The sequence below is a fragment of the Mauremys mutica genome, chromosome 2 (assembly GCF_020497125.1).
Source record: "Mauremys mutica isolate MM-2020 ecotype Southern chromosome 2, ASM2049712v1, whole genome shotgun sequence".
Taxonomy (NCBI): domain Eukaryota; kingdom Metazoa; phylum Chordata; order Testudines; family Geoemydidae; genus Mauremys; species Mauremys mutica.
The window spans coordinates 90,074,147-90,090,146 of NC_059073.1; the positions used below are offsets into that span (position 1 = coordinate 90,074,147).

General features: G+C 42.7%; 1 protein-coding gene and 1 long non-coding RNA gene across 10 annotated transcripts in view; one reads left to right on the forward strand and one right to left on the reverse strand.

Annotated features, from left to right (window-relative positions):
* Window positions 1–16,000, forward strand: part of PTPRM (protein tyrosine phosphatase receptor type M) — a 726,112-nt gene that overhangs the window by 290,268 nt on the left and 419,844 nt on the right. For all 9 annotated transcript variants that reach the window (XM_045005637.1, XM_045005638.1, XM_045005641.1 and 6 more), the window contains exon 5: window positions 555–670. In XM_045005637.1, coding sequence (XP_044861572.1) covers window positions 555–670 — 116 coding nt within the window. The remainder of the gene's footprint in view (window positions 1–554; window positions 671–16,000) is intronic.
* The window catches only part of LOC123363973, a 55,905-nt gene that overhangs the window by 16,899 nt on the left and 23,006 nt on the right, over window positions 1–16,000 (reverse strand). The gene's annotated exons all lie outside the window — the stretch shown is intronic.

The window sequence follows — 16,000 nt, forward strand, 5'->3', positions numbered from 1 at the left end:
AATATTCTTCAGAAGAGCTGTCTTTAAAGAATATAGCTCTTCTTGGTGGAAATGTTATGCTAGAACTGTAGCATACCAAACAATCATGCTAAAATGCATTATCTACACACATTGTATCTAGTTAAAAGGAAAAAGTAGTTTCCTTGACAACATAATTTAACTTTTTACTGTTCTTGTCTTGTTGCTAGTATAAATAGCTAATATGTTTTTGTTCAAAACATCAATTAGATTTCAGTATAATCTTTATTAATATAGAAGTGTTAATACAAGAGGGCTGCTGAGCTAAGATAATTTGCACAGCAGGAACAATAAGATAGCACCCTTTTCTTTTGTTGTATCCCAGATACATGCACAATGGAATGAATCTCACTTAAAAGACTGTAGTATCTTCTACAATTGGAATCAAATATTTAAAACACTTGTTAGCACTTTTTTTCTCCAATGTAAATTTATTACTGGAACATTTAAAAAACATATATATTTAATAAACTAGTATCAGTCCATCCCAGTCACACTGTGTGTTAATAACGCTATCCTTTTTTCTCATCCATCAGCCAAAACCCCCCATTTCCTGCGTCTTCAGAGTGTGGAAGTCAATGCCGGACAGTTTGCCACTTTTCAGTGCACTGCCAATGGTAAAACAAATTCAGGTGACCGGCTGTGGTTACAGGTAAGTTATTTTCTTTCACAGTACAATGAGATTTTTTGAAAGTATGATTCAGTCAACCCAAGGAGTGGCACAAGAGAAATAATAGCTTAATCTCCTGTCTCATCAATACTAGCCTAATGGATTTGAACCTTTCCATGGTATTTGTTCTTTTGCAGTATCTGATATTTCCTCACACGTCAATTATGAGTGGGTGAATGTAGAATGAGAAAAACTGTGGTAGCTCTGTTACCACTGTGTGGTAATTAAGGGTAAATGCTCACTTTTTCCATAGTGACAGCTCCTGTGACTGACCTAGCTGTAAGTGGTGATGATGGTATGCATCTATTAACCAGAATGCTCTGTAGTGCTGCCTATATCCAAGATAGGATGCCCTATGTTAAAAGAGAATTACTTTGCATAGATTCATATAATTTAAGGCCAGAAAGTACCATTATGGTTATTTAGTCTGACTGTCTGCAAATCACAGGCCATAGAACCTCACATTAGTAAACTCCGCATCAGGGCCATAACTTCTGTTTGATTTATAATGTATCTTTTAGAAAGATATTCAATCTTGATTTAAATTGTGAACTTTCTCTTAACTTTGCTTTCAATCCAACCAGCCTTCTCTATTTGTATATGTAAACCTACGTCAAACAGAAGAGTTCTACACTTGATCCCTTTCTCTCCCACTGGGTATTCTGAAGCTAGCTGTCTGCATGATGCCATACCTCCAGATTTTCCATTTTCTGCTTCACACATCAGTCTGGATTTGAACCTTGAAGTGGGGAAACACCAAAAATCTAAGTTACCTGAAGTCATAATGGCAACAGTGACACTCTGAAAACTTGAGTGCTAGAGGGAAAAGACGGTGTCTGAGATAATCGGATAAAATTGCAAGATAGGGTAGGGAAAATTAAAGTTATAATCGATGGAGAGGAGAGAGAGAAACTTCTGTTTTTGGGGGGGTTCTTTCACCAAACAATTTCAGGCCTTTTATGTTGTGTATCTTTAATTTATGAACTGCACCAAGTGTGTAGGGATTTCAGAAAAATTTAAAATGTGTAGGATGTGGTAAAAAATGTAAAACAATCTCATTGGAAGAGGTTTTACTTGTGAGTAAATGGCTAACCATCCACTGTACCCACAAAAAGCCTGATCTGATACCCAGAGAAACCAGTGGAAGGGGCAGCGTTTTCATTGACTTGAGTGGATGTTGACTCAAGCCCTAAAGGAGCAAACTAGAGGCAGGGTCCCTTGACACTAACTCTGTGGCAGAAAACCTTTGATTCCGTGGGAATATGTATCGGGTTAATTGGTTTTGTATTTCTATCGGAGTGGAGGATCTGAACAATACTCATGCTTCTAGGGCTTGAGTCCCAGCCCCAAGAGCGATGTGATTACATCAGAATCTCAGCTTTCATTACACAAAAAAATAAATCTAACCCTTCTTGTTGTGGGGAGAAGTTTTGAAAGGGTTACCTGACTATAACTGATGCAATAATGTCTGCCTCAGTGTGCAGACAGGTTTCAGAGTGGTAGCCGTGTTAGTCTGTATCAGGAGAAACAACGAGGAGTCCTTGTGTCACCTTAGAGACTAACAAATTTATTTGGACATAAGCGTTCATGGGCTAGAGAGACTGCAACAATATACCTGAGAGCTGTGAACATCCCCATTGAACAGTATGGTTTAAGTCCAAACTTTCACTGCTCTGGGGGGGACATCTAGCACGTGTGCACACACACATATTAGCATGGCCACCTGGTGGCTACATTTTACAATTTAAATGTTCAGGCTTCATTAGTCCTTACTATTGGAGGGAGGTTTCTGCGTACTATACTCACCCAGCTAGTACGCAGAACCCCTCCCTCCAATGGCAAGGACTAATGAAGCCTGCACATTTAAATTATAAAATGTAATGAAGGTGTGAAAACATTAGAAGGTGGTCACCTTAACGCATATCCAAACAGAGGACTGTATGTGTAACAGGAGGAAAGTGTAGAAGGTCCAGCTCCCACAAACAAGCAGATAAACCCCAGCCATTGGACAACAAAAATGATTAGGGGTATAGAATGGCTTCCGTATGAGGAGAGCTTAATAAAACTGGGACTTTTCAGCTTGGAAAAGAGGCAGCAAAGAGGGGAGATGATAGAGGTCTATAAAATCATGAGTGGTATAGAGAAAGTAAATAAGGATCTGTTATTTACTCCTTCTCATAATACAGGAACAAGGGGCCACCAAATGAAATTAATAGGTAGCAGGTTCAAAACAAACACAAGAAAGTATTTTTTCACACTGTCAACCTCTGGAACTCCTTGACAGAGGGTGTTGTGAAGGCCAATACTATAACAGGGTTCAAAAGGGAGCTAGATAGATTCATGGAAGATAGGTCCATCAATGGCTATTACCAAGATGGGCAGGAATGGTGTCCATAGCCTCTGTTTGCAGAAGCTGGGATTGGGTGACAGGGCATGGATCACTTTATGATAATCTGTCTGTTCATTCCCTTTGGGGCACTTGCCATTGGCCACTGTCAGAAGACAGGATACTGGGCTTGCTGGACCTTTGGTCTGACCCAGTATGGCTGTTTTTATGTTCCTAATGTTCACGCATTGCTAGGGTTCAGAGGTAGGATTCAGGAGGGGAAATGATGAGTTGCAATTATCAGCACCTGACTGAGGAATTCCTAACTCTGAATTAAGTGCCCAGGCTCCCTATACAATATATGGAGAGAGTTAAAACCCAAAAATGGGATTTACAAAAGCCAGCGTGCTAGGCAGTGAGCCGCTGAAGTTAACCAGTAGGAAATGCCAAGGAGAGCCCTAAGCCCTGCCCCTAAAAAGGAGTCAGGTGCCTAAATCTGGACTGGAAGGAGATGCGTAATCACACTTGGATTCACAGCCACGAGCCCTCTCCCGGAGTTGGGCACCTAAGCCAGGTCAGTTGTTTTCAAGAAAAATGGGGAGGAGGGTTGCCTACTTATAACCTTTAAACCAGTGGTCAGGGCACTCACACAGGTTGTGTGAGACCTGTCTTCAATTCTTTCCTCTGCCTGTTGTGGAGCGGGGATTTGAACTTGTCTCCTAACTGGTGGGCAATAGAGTATTCCGGGGTGGGTCTTGCACAGTCTAGTCTATTGAAGCTGTTCCAGTGTGTGTAAATAATTAAATATCCATTGGAGCAGAGGCCGGAACCTGTCTCTCCTGTAACCCATTGGAGTGCCCTAACCACAGGGCTGTAGAGTCATTCTAATTCTCTTTTTGGCCCAGTAGCTGTTTATCCACAGTGGATCAGTTCCAACAAAAGAGACTGAGAGAGAATATCCAGAATATTCCACAGTTCAGTGATTAAGGGAATTCCTCAGGGTTGGGACAAGACCCAATTCTCTACATCTGGCAGAGGGGAGAATTGAACCCATGTCAGAGCCCTACCCCCTGGGATAAAACTGTATAGCAGGAGGCAGCACCTCTGAGCATGCTCTGAGCATGCCTACCACACAGGTGGTCTTGTTCTCCATGTACTATTTTTGTTTGTCTTCTCAGTCCGTTTGTTCTCCTTGGCTTTGCCCAGTAGTTGCTACCAACTACACCAATTGTCTCCATTTACGGGTCAGCAAGGCTTTAAAGTACTCCAGTAAAATTCCTGGGGAACACCAGTTCCCTTTAAAGTACACCTGGCTGATAGGGGTTTTATATTTTAGATGTGAAGATGAGGAGAAACCTGGTGGTCTAGGGGGTGCCAACATTTTTCATTCCATATTAATTACATTGTCTGAAAGAGAGGCTGTGGCCATCAGGTGACAAATACCCAATTCACAGATAAATTATTGTTTTTGGCATTATGACTGTGTACTGGAAACAGAAAAACAACTGACCCAAACATTTGAAATTGAGAGCCATATCCTCAGCAGGTGTAAGGTGTAAGCTTCACTGAAGTCCGTTGTAAATTGATAACTGAAGTAGTTACTATTCATGCTCTTAATTTTTTATGGGTTATTTGAAAACATTCATAATACGAACATTTATTAGAATTATACAACTCTTGTATCATCTGTTCTGAAGAACTGTCTTGAGATATTTTAAAGCACTTACTTCCACCCACAGTAGGAAAAAATGTTTTCTTTAAAATTTCCATTAGGATGTCTCATATGGAGATAGAAATTCACATCACATAATGCCATTCAACCCCACATAAAACCATGCGTGCCTATTACAGCCGTGTGTGGGAAAATGCATATAGAACTCTCGTTAGCTGGTATGTGGGTTGCACACCTAATTGTCCCTGCACCATGCTATAAGTTTCCTTGATACAACTCTCACATCATGGATAGTAAATTATATCCACAGCTTGTGAATTCATATCTGTCTCTGTTCACTGACTATTCAGCGGCTTTCTGTACGACTTTATGGTAATAGGCTGCCACTTGTGTAACAGCATTGATTGTGAAACAGAATAATATACGTTGCCTTTTTTCGTGAAAATGTAGGGCATTAGCGGAAAGCAAATGATGTCCATTTAGTTTCTTAACTATTGATGCACCTGCAATTGTAGGGTTAAGTTGGGGCAGCATTTACACAACTCCCTAATGTTTTGGGGTTAGCCATTGTTGAAGAGCATTGGATTTGCTTTCCAAACACTTGTTTCAACACGTGCAGTGACCATCATCTGATGTTTCAAAGAAAGGGGGACAAAAAGCAATTCATGTAATCAATTGTGCAATGATTTACATGAAGGAAAAAATACTCATCCTGACCCCTTTAGAAAATCATGTAGCCTGAAGCACAAGACTTTACCTGCTGTGCATGCAATTGTGAAGATAAATTACAAGTAACTGAGCCAATGTAACCTCAGGTTAAAGTCAAATGAAGGAAATTATGAATATAATATATTCATGAATATATGGAACCATATCTAAGTTTTAATTGTTTTCCTTCTGTTGTCACCAGCATTTAGTTTAAAAGGTCATTGGCTAGATCATAAGCACTATGAATTAAATGTCCTCATTAGCTGATGCGTTTAACGTAAACACACCACAAAAGTAAATCTGATGACACTAATGAAGGAATGTTTATGATTAGCAGATGTGTCCCATCTGCTTACATTTTCTTTGTCACATCTGTGGACAACACAGGTTATTGCCAGTATGTGACTAGTTTTTCTTTTGTACTGAAAGAATAAACAAAAATGTGATTCTTATGCATTCCATATGAGATTATTTTTGTTTTAAACCATTCTCTTTCAAAAGTGCAAACTTCAAGAGTTAGCACTAATATTGAGTTAGATATATGCGTGTAAAGCAGTAGGAAAGCCAAAAGAAAGGAGATAGGGTGTCAAAAGGAAGACAACATATATTTTTCCTTGTTCCTCTGCTAAGGTATATTTCTAGACTGAGGCAACGTTTCACAAGGGGGAAGAAATGAACATGCAAATAGATGACAGTGAATCAAAAAATAGTGAACAGTGAATCAAAAAACAAAGTACAAGTAGCCTGGGCAACATATTTTGAAAAGTCTGGTCTGGGGGCAGAGAGGGAATGAGGGCAGAGCTGAAGAGGGGGCAGAGTGGAGCTGCATCTGGGGGCAGAGCTGGTCTTGGGGATGGAGAGGAAGTGAGACAGAGCTGTGTCTGGAGGCGGAGCAAAACTGGGGACTGAATGGGATTGGAGGCGGAGCTTGTCTGGGGGTGGAGTGGGGCTGGAAGTGTGGCACTCCCTCCCAGTCATTTGCCCCCCTCTCCTCCCCTGCCCCCCGGTGGGGGCAGGCCCTGAACCTGAACATGCATCTGCAGACATGCCAAACCCATGAAAAAACACGGAAATTGGGCTTGTTTTTGGCTTAATTGGCTTGTGAGTTGCTTGTTGGCTAGTTTTTGGCTTGTAGGTTGTTGCTTGTTGCTTCTTTTTTTTTATTCGCTTCCAGCAAGCAGGGGCATGAGAGCCAGGGGTGCACAGTGGGCCCACCACAATCCTAGACTGCATGCCAGGGGGATCTAGTCACATAGAGTGTTGGGGTTCTTAGAGACTGGCTTGTTTTGGCCTTGTTTTGAAATGGGATTAGTTTGATTTTTGGCTTATTGTGAAAGTCGGGGTGCTTATTTACTGCATGAAAGATGACAACTGTGCCTTCACCCCACACTTCAAGAACCACTGATTTAGTCCATTCCCTGTGCTGAGGCAGGACCAAGTATATCTAGACCATCCTTGATGAGTTTTGATGGGGTGTGCATACCCCGCATGGGGCCAGAAGGGGTTAACCACACACTATGGGTGGAGAAAATCCTGACTCTCAGACTGTGCTCCAAGTGCTATGCTAGTATAAAAGGGAGCATCCCGGCTTAGTCTGGGCAGACCGCCAGAGAGGAAGGACCTTCAGTAAAGGCTCCAGCTGAGGAGATGTTGCAGTTCTTGCCTGTAGCAGCCAGAGATCCCAAGATCTGGACTGGAAATCTGTGCCCAGTGGATCCCCAGGGAATTTCCCTTACTAAGGAGCCTGTAGGCACCGATGCCTCATGGACTGCAGCTTCAGGAAGCGTGGTAGTAAGTAACCCAGGGAGGGTGAGTGAGTGGTATCTTCCACCCATGTGAGTCAGCATGTTTCAGTGGGATTCCCCACTGACCCAGTGGCGGACCACTTCACCACTGATAGGGCCCTGGGTTGGGGCCCTGTGGAATCGAGTAGGTCCAGGCCCCGCTACCCAGGCCGCAAGCCCCATGGCAGCGGCCCCTTGGGTATTGGCCACTAGGCCATACTGTCCTGAACTCAAGGGCCACTGTATTGACTGTGGCTGCTAGGCCACACTGCCAGGAACAAAAGAGCCTCTGTTTTGACTCCGGCCACTAGCCCACCCAGACCTGACCCTTGAACTCAGTGTGATGAAGCCAAAAACAGTCGGGTAGACATTAACCATGGTGTCTGCACACCCACTATCTCCCCAACCGGAGACGGGATATGCATACACCGCCACAAAAATGTTTGGTAAAAATCTGTTCTTAAAAACCTCGAAGCCCATTACAGTAATTAACTATCCTTTTAGATAGAAAATGTTCCTAATATTTAACATAAATCTCCCTGGCTGCAAATTAAGTCAATTACTTCTTGTCCGTGGACATGGAGAAAAATTGTTCACAGTCCTTCTTATAAAAACTCTTAATATATTAGAAGACTGTTTTCAATCCCACACTCCCAATCTTCTTTTCTCAGGATTAAATATGTCCTTTTCTTAACTCTGCCTCAGAAATCAGGTTTTCTAAACCTTTTATCGTTTTATAAAATATGTGTTTGCATATATGTCTGTGTGTAAAGCTGATCAAAACTTGGAATTTCCATTTAACAGAAAATTTTGATATTTCTAAGTTTGTTTTTGTTTCAAATTGGAACAAAAACAGAATTTCGGTTTTGGAAAATTTGGGCATTTCAATTTTTTTGGTATGATTCTTACATTATTTCATGACATGTCAGTAGTAACAGTGGTGCACATTATGCCTATTAAGAGCAGCTGTTACGTTGCACTGCTACAGACTAGAGACTGAGTGGCTAGGCAGCAGTTCTGTAGAAAAGGACATAGGGGTTACAGTGGACCAGAAGCTGGATATGAGTCAACAGTGTGCCCTTGTTGCCAAGAAGGCTAACAGCATTTTGGGCTGTATAAGTAGGAGCATTGCCAGCAGATCGAGGAACGTGATCATTCCCCTCTATTCAACATTGGTGAGGCCTCATCTGGAGTACTGTGTCCAGTTTTGAGCCCCACACTACAGGAAGGATGTGGAAAAATAGGAAAGAGTCCAGTGGAGGCCAACAAAAATGATTAGGGGGCTGGAGCACATGACTTATGAGGAGAGGCTGAGGGAACTGGCATTTAGTCTGCAGAAGAGAAGAATGAGGGGGGATTTGATAGCTGCTTTCAACTACCTGAAAGGGGGTTCCAAAGAGGCTGGATCTAGACTGTTCTCAGTGATACCCGATCACAGAACAAGGAGTAATGGTCTCAAGTTGCAGTGGGGGAGGTTTAGGTTGGATATTAGGAAAAACTTTTTCACTCAGAGAGTGGTGAAGCACTGGAATGGGTTACCTAGGGAGGTGGTGGAATCTCCTTCCTTAGAGGTTTTTAAGGTCAGGCTTGACAAAGCCCTGGCTGGGATGATTTAGTTGGGAATTGGTCCTGCTTTGAGCAGGAGGTTGGACTAGATGACCTCCCGAGGTCCCTTCCAACCCTGATATCTATGATTCTATGATTCTATTGATTGGAAGATCTACTCTAGAGCAAAGGAGTCTTTGCACTCACTAAAGGTCTCCACTTCCTGGGTGTATATATATACCAGTCCTGAAGAGAAAACACCACAAATATCCCTACAAACCAAGGCATATTCCTCAACCGTTTTACCAGTGTGATCCTCTGAACTGCCTCATAAAAGACAGACCTTGCACCTTAGATGTCAAGCACATCAACCCAACCACACTCCCCACCTAAAAGATACTTTTGATGGGGTGTTCAGGAGTTGTGAACCACTACCAGTGCTATCTCCACCCAGTCCTCACACATCCTTTGGTAGATATCTATCACTGTTTTCCCACATCTGGAGTGCAATAAGTGCATGCATTCATTCTGACTTATACCACTGAGTTTCTCTCCCTAACCCTTCCAAAACCCTCTTCTCCATCCTTCTTCAGGAATCATTCTCACAAGTAGATCCTCCACCAGTAGGGGGGAATTCATTCTCCAATAGTGTGTGATAGAGTGGGTACCTCTTCAGCATAAAAGAATTTAAGAATGGCCATACTGGGTCAGACCAGTGGTCCATCTAGCCCAGTATCCTGTCTTCTGACAGTGGCTGGTGCCAGATGCTTCAGAGGTACTGAACAGAGCAGCCAGAGGGGTTCCAAACAGTATATATACCAAGCAAATACAGCACAATAGTGACATTTCGTACCAGGGCAAGGACTGCACTAACTTGGTTTCCCAGATGACGTGTGTGGGTATTCCTTTCTTATCCCCCGCACTCCACAAAATGATAGTTATGGATTCCTCCCGGGTAGGCTGGGGAGCCCACACTGCAGTCATATGGTGAAAGGTGCTTGGATGCCCAGTGAGACCAGAATGTACATCAGACTTCTGGAACTCTGGACAGTCTGACATTCATCCAGTTTCACCTTGTGTTCATAATGTCAAAGAACCGTAAACAGGGAGGAAGAGATGCATCCCCCTGTGTATAGAAGCAGTCACTTTATGGCACTATTGTATCAAGAACCATATTGGCCTATCAGCAGGAAAACAGAATTCGCTGGCAGACAACCTCAGCGAGCATTTCGCTACTGATCACGAATGGGAGTTACATGATTCAGCAGTGAATAGCATTTTCACTCAGATGCGAACCTCCCCCTTTGGACCTGTTCACCTCACAGACAACAGGAAATGCAACTGCTCCAGGGGAGCTCAGGCACTCCAGAGGTGATGATCTCATACTGCCATGGCTTCCCTTCAATCCCACTACTATGGAAGATTTGACAGGATGGCATGATTCATCCTTGTCACCCCCAAACAGCCCTGACAATTCTGGTTTCCAAGCCTCCTCTGACTGTCATCCATTCACTCATCAGCATCTGGTCCTTTCTGAATCTCTTGACCCATGAGAATGCCAGAGTCAAGCATCCCAACCCTGAGGTGCTTCATCTGCCAGCTTGGTTTTGGGATGTGTATGAAGCCTAGAGCGTTCCTGCTCTGAAACCATGCAAACCCTTCTTAATAATAGCATAAAGGACTCCACCAGAAAATGTTACCTAGCCAAGTGGAAATGTTTCTCTGCCTGGGCCCAGCAAATTCATATCTATCCAGAGAGAGTGGATATTTCCACTGTTTTAGACTGTCTTTTTATTCTCAAGATAATTGGTCACTCCCTTAGCTCACTGCAGGTTTCATCTAGTGGCAGTAAGCACTTGTTATGTGCCATTGGATGGTTACTCAATCCTTACTCACCCAATTTTTTCCACCAGTAAAAAAAACAAACAAACAACCAGTCATTGGAACTTTAACTTGGTACTTTTGACACTCACTAAGTCACCCTTTGAACTGCTAGCTACGTATTCCACATCCCACCTGTCAATTAAGATTGCCTTGTTTCCATCACCTTGGCCAGAAAGGTAAGTGAACTCAGGGCACTAATGACTGATTCACTATACACAATATTCCATAAGGACAAAATGTTGCTACAACTGCACCTGAAACTTACTCCTATGATAATTTGGAATTTCACATAAACCAGTCAATTCACTTAAATTTGCTTACCAGTGAGTTTTTTCCCCTAAATCTCCATGCTTCTGGTGAGGAGAGGAGACTTCATTCCCTAAATATGTGTCAAACATTGGCATTTTACCTGACGTGAATGAAACCAGTCAGAAAATCACCTAGACTATTCGTTGCCATTGCAGAATGAGTCTGAGGTTAAGCTGTATCCTCTAAAAGTGTCTTTAAATGGATCTCTGGTTGTATCCTACTCTATCAATTGGCACAGATCCCTCCATTGCATGGGGAAAAGGGTCTCTCTACAAGGGCATAAAAGGCCTCAGTGACATCACTTCAAGAGGTACCCCTGCTTGACATTTGCAGGGCAGCTACATGGAATTCCATCCATCCATTCAGAATACCTTATGCGGTGGCCCAAGACTCTATTGCTGTCTTATCCTTTGGAGCAGCAGTTCTACAAGCAGTTATACCACCTATATTCCTAAATTCTCCTCTTCTCTGAGTCACCCACAATGGAATGCACATAGGGACCAGCACTCAAAGAAGAAAGGGAAGTTACTTACCTTCTTGTAACTGGAGTTCTTCAAGATTTGGGGCCCCTACCTGTATTCCAGTACCCTTCCACTATTCTTCGAACCATGATTAGATATGTAGTAGAGAAGGAACTGGTGAGGTGGTCAATCCACCCTGCCCCATACCTTGGTGTAGAGCATGAGAATAGCAGGGGCACGGGCACAGACCAACGGAAACTGCTTGCAATAATTCTCCAGTTTCAGGCACATGGAACATATGTGTACTCACAGTGGAATACAGATAGGAACCATGTATCGTGAAGAGCTCCAGTTATAAGGTAAGTAACTTTCTGCTCCAAAGAATGGGGGCGCTAGAGCTTTTCAAAGAAAAGGTCACCAGAATGTTTTATCATGGACAAAATGATGTATTTTCCCATAACCTCGTTCTTGGAAATGGCTGAAATACCATGCCCCTCAAAAAAAAATGTGAGGCAGACATCTGGCATGGAAAATTTTATTCCATGTAATTAAAGTTTAAGGTCTTATAATGGAAAGTTGGGGGCAACTTTAACAATAGGCAGTAATAGAACTGCTATAGAAGTGTTTGTTTGTTTGTTTGTTGTTACTGAGAAGTGTTATGAACATTCCTGCCTCAGAGATTGTTCTGGAAAGAAAATTGTTGCATATCAAAGTACACCAAAGATAGGTATTGAAAAAACAACCTCCCAGTAGAATATAGCACAAGGGGTTCTTATCCTCCTGGCAAATTACTAAATGGTGTGTGTGGGGGGGAAATATATATGAATATATCCTGGTGCAGTACACCCATAGAAGAAGCAACTATTAGTTAAATTTTCACCAAGCATTATGTACCATTCAAGTTCTGTATTTTCAGTCCTACTCAGAACTTTTTGAAACTTTCATCCATATAGTTGAAATTTTCCTGGATCAGTCTGGAGACATCTAAGCAAAACTGGTTCAACCATTTTATGAGAACTGGGAGTACAACACCATTTTCCCTATTTATAAATAAAATCTTTTGCAACCTCTCTTTGAACAGTTTAGTAACCAAAATGGGTGGCAACCTTGCATAGAAGATAGTCATAAGTAAGAAGTTTTTTTGAAAATTTTAGTAAAAAAAAAGTAGTTTTGATCAAATTTGATTTGCGTGCTGCACAGTTCTTTCTTCTCTCCTTGTAAAGAGCTGAATCTTACAAAGTGTCGAGCACTCTTGCCTTGATCCAGCAAACTTTTCTGGATTGGGATTAGATTGCTAAGCACCTTTCAGGATCCAAGCCCAAAGTGTACAGCTAAGGAAGGATATGCAGTGCATTGGGTGTTATCTAACTTTGCTGCATCCCTGAAAACGTAGTGTGTGTGGCCAGAGTTTTTGTGTGTGGTCATTGCCTTTGTCGGTGTGTGTGGTAAATTTTCATAGGTTGCGTTGACTTCAATGGAGCCAAGGCGATGTGTGTCTGTTGAGGATTTTGCCCAGAGTATATCCATTGCATGATTTCTGATTTCTTTCTCTTTTCTGTTGTTCAAAAGACCTGCAGTGGTTCCACTGTTTGAGGGACCTCTGGAGCCATGTAGAAAGTGGGGAAAGCTTGGGCCTAAGTGAATAAAATAAGAATGGAAATCTTAAAATTTTCTCTCTTTAAGCCAAATACTTAATGTTAATTCAATTTTTGTATTTTATTCCCGCTTTTTTTTCAATGGATTATTCTATACAGTCTGTTTCTTGCATTCCTTATGTTTTTCTATTGGCATCGTTAACTGCATAGTATTCTTATTGCATAATGAAAAAAAAGCTTGTTTTCATTTAGATAATAGAATAACTTGCATGTAAATTAACACAATGCTACTGTGTAGTGATTAGCTTTTAAAATGCAGTGATATTTAAAATCAGTATTCAGGTGCTGTTATATCAGGGTAGAGGTGTATATCTGATAGGAAATAAGTATTTCATAGTATTTTTGTGTTGGGGGGGGCGCGCAGGAATTTAAGTGGTTGGTTTGTTGCCTTTTCTCTCCCAATTTTAAACTGTCTGACTATCCTGCTGTTAATTCCTATTTGTGCCACTGCTGAGTGCTTTTACACCCTCTATTTCCTATTTAGTTTCTGTGTCAGACACAGAGGGGAAGAAAAGGAAATGCTTAGCAATCAGAGCAAAAGGGAAAGATCAGCAAAGCAGAGGGGATAGGTTTGGCTATCAATGAACACTAACCTATTAAACCTTCGATCATGTTTGAGTTTCAGCAATTTATGTGGGAGAATAGAAAATAGCTAGGAAAGTGTCAGAAATAGAAAGGCTTTTGTTAGTGCGGAGGCTACAGAGCTCTACTGAAACTGAAGTGACAATGTAAAATGGAAAAAAAAGTCACTTTCCTCATGATTGGTGAAAGTGAACCAAATAAGAACAATGAACAGGTATTTATAAAGTATTTATAGTGCAATGTATTTTATTACCTGTATATTCTTATTCCCCACTCAATTTTATTTTATATTTCAAATCATGTCAGCAGTCGCATGTAATATTCTCATATTAGTTTTTTGGTTTATATTAGTGCAAACTATGCTTGAGATTTTAAATGCACAAATTCAATGTGGTCAGAGAGGTATAAAATAGAGCAATATAGCAGATCAAACACTTATGTAACCCTTCTGCCCATCTGAGTTGGCAGCAACAAGGGCCGGGTTCAGTATCTAGGGGTTCCGTTTCAATAACACAACGCAAAACTGGCTCAAGCCCCCACCCAGTGACCTGGGACAATTACATACCACCCCCCGGTCGCCTCTAAGAGGCAATATTTCCCCTCTCACAAGCACAGAGTGTGAGTGTAGCAAAAGCCTTTTAATAAAGGAGGGAAACCATGAGGCATTATGTTGGGGAAATACCACAAACAGGATTCATAACACAACCCATGAGCAAAAGACACCCTCTCCCCAAGGTCTTAAGTTCAGCAACCCAAAAAATCACCCAAAGTCCCAAAAGTCCAACACCCCAAAAGTCTCTGTCCCTGGTCAGTGCAGCCCCAGAGTTGAAAAGTTTATCTGCAGAGTTTTACCTCCCAGCCTGCGGGGGGGGGAGGGGCAGTGCAGCGGTGTTAATGGGTACCTTACATGGGCCGAGGCCAGCTGCCCCGCCTCTCCATGGGGTTCTGCTGCAGCCTTCACCGTGAGTCACACCACCAGCTGCTCCGCCCCTCCAGCCGTCCCATGAGCCACTCCAGCCGTTCCGCGAACTGCTCCGCTTCACTAGCTATCCTGCGAGCCGCTCCAGTCGTCCCACAAACTGTTCTTCTCTACTGCCTCTATGGTCCCGGCCCTTGAAAGAGCCCCCGGAGCCCTGAGGTAGCAGTGGCAGCTGGGGGCTCTGGCAGTGGTTTAAAGGGCCTGGGTTGGTTGCGGCGACTGAGCCCTGGGCCCTTTAAACTGCTGCCGGAGCCCACGGCTGCTGCTGCTACCCTGGCAGGGGAGGGGGAGGGCACTTACAGGGCAGGCTGGGGCTGGCTCTGACCCACCCCTTCCACCTGAGGCCCCGCCCCTACCGGGGACCAGAGACAGCTCCAACCCAGCCCTGTACTAGTAAGTCCCTATTTCTACTTTCACCCCTGGCTACAGCCTGTGAAGTGGACAGACAGAAAGGTAGAAAGCCAGTGGCACAAAATCCGTTTTGAATCCATCTGCCAGCAGCAGAAATAGCTCCTGCAGGACTGCACCACTTCAGTAAAGGAGGGAAAGAATCCGCCTACTCTTCCACAATCAGCATGGCTGTTTTGCATAGTGAACTGGTGAATCAACCTAGACTGCGTAGTCCAGATGCCAGACCTGAGCATCAACAACTGTGAAGTGTCAACACACTTTGTTGAGAGTATCGTTCTTAAAACGGAATGTTACAGCCTCTGTCCGATAAACCCCTACCAACATTAAAAAAGTATGAATTAAATTGAGTCCAAAGGGAAGACTATAGGACAGAGATATGAGTAAAATTTCTTGTTACTATGTCTGGTTCCATAATTCAATTTGAAATACCTCTATCAAAAATGTCAGTCTCCCGCTTACTTCATACTATTTATTGTTATTGCTATGATTATGTTTACAGTGCCAGTATTATCCTAGGTACTTTTGTCCACCTCTGGACCTGTCTTGCTGTGGATTAGTCAGACATCTAACTTCCCATGCCCATAGGGATGTTCCCTCCGCTCCAAAAAGTCTCTTTTTCAGGAGGCAACTAGGTGGCTCACTGTCTTCCAGAATGTGGCTGAACAGCATGCTCCATATGTCTGATTCATCTTGTTTCTTGTACCACTCCCTCTTGCCCCCACTTTGTTACAGCAGAACCCAGTAGCGATTTTGATGGGTCTGCTACTCTGATGAGAACTTGCATATCAGAATATATTAAAGGGTTGGAATGTTCTCATCCAATCCCTCCTTCTCTTCCCAGGAAGTTAACACTTCTTATGTGAAGAGGCTTGGGATGTCAGGTGTATCAATTTTAGCTACCCTGTGATGCACTTAGATGGAAGAAGCAGGAAAACATTTGCAATATTCTATTTAGCACTATTCTAATGAATGAAATCTTTAGCAGGAAACCCTTTC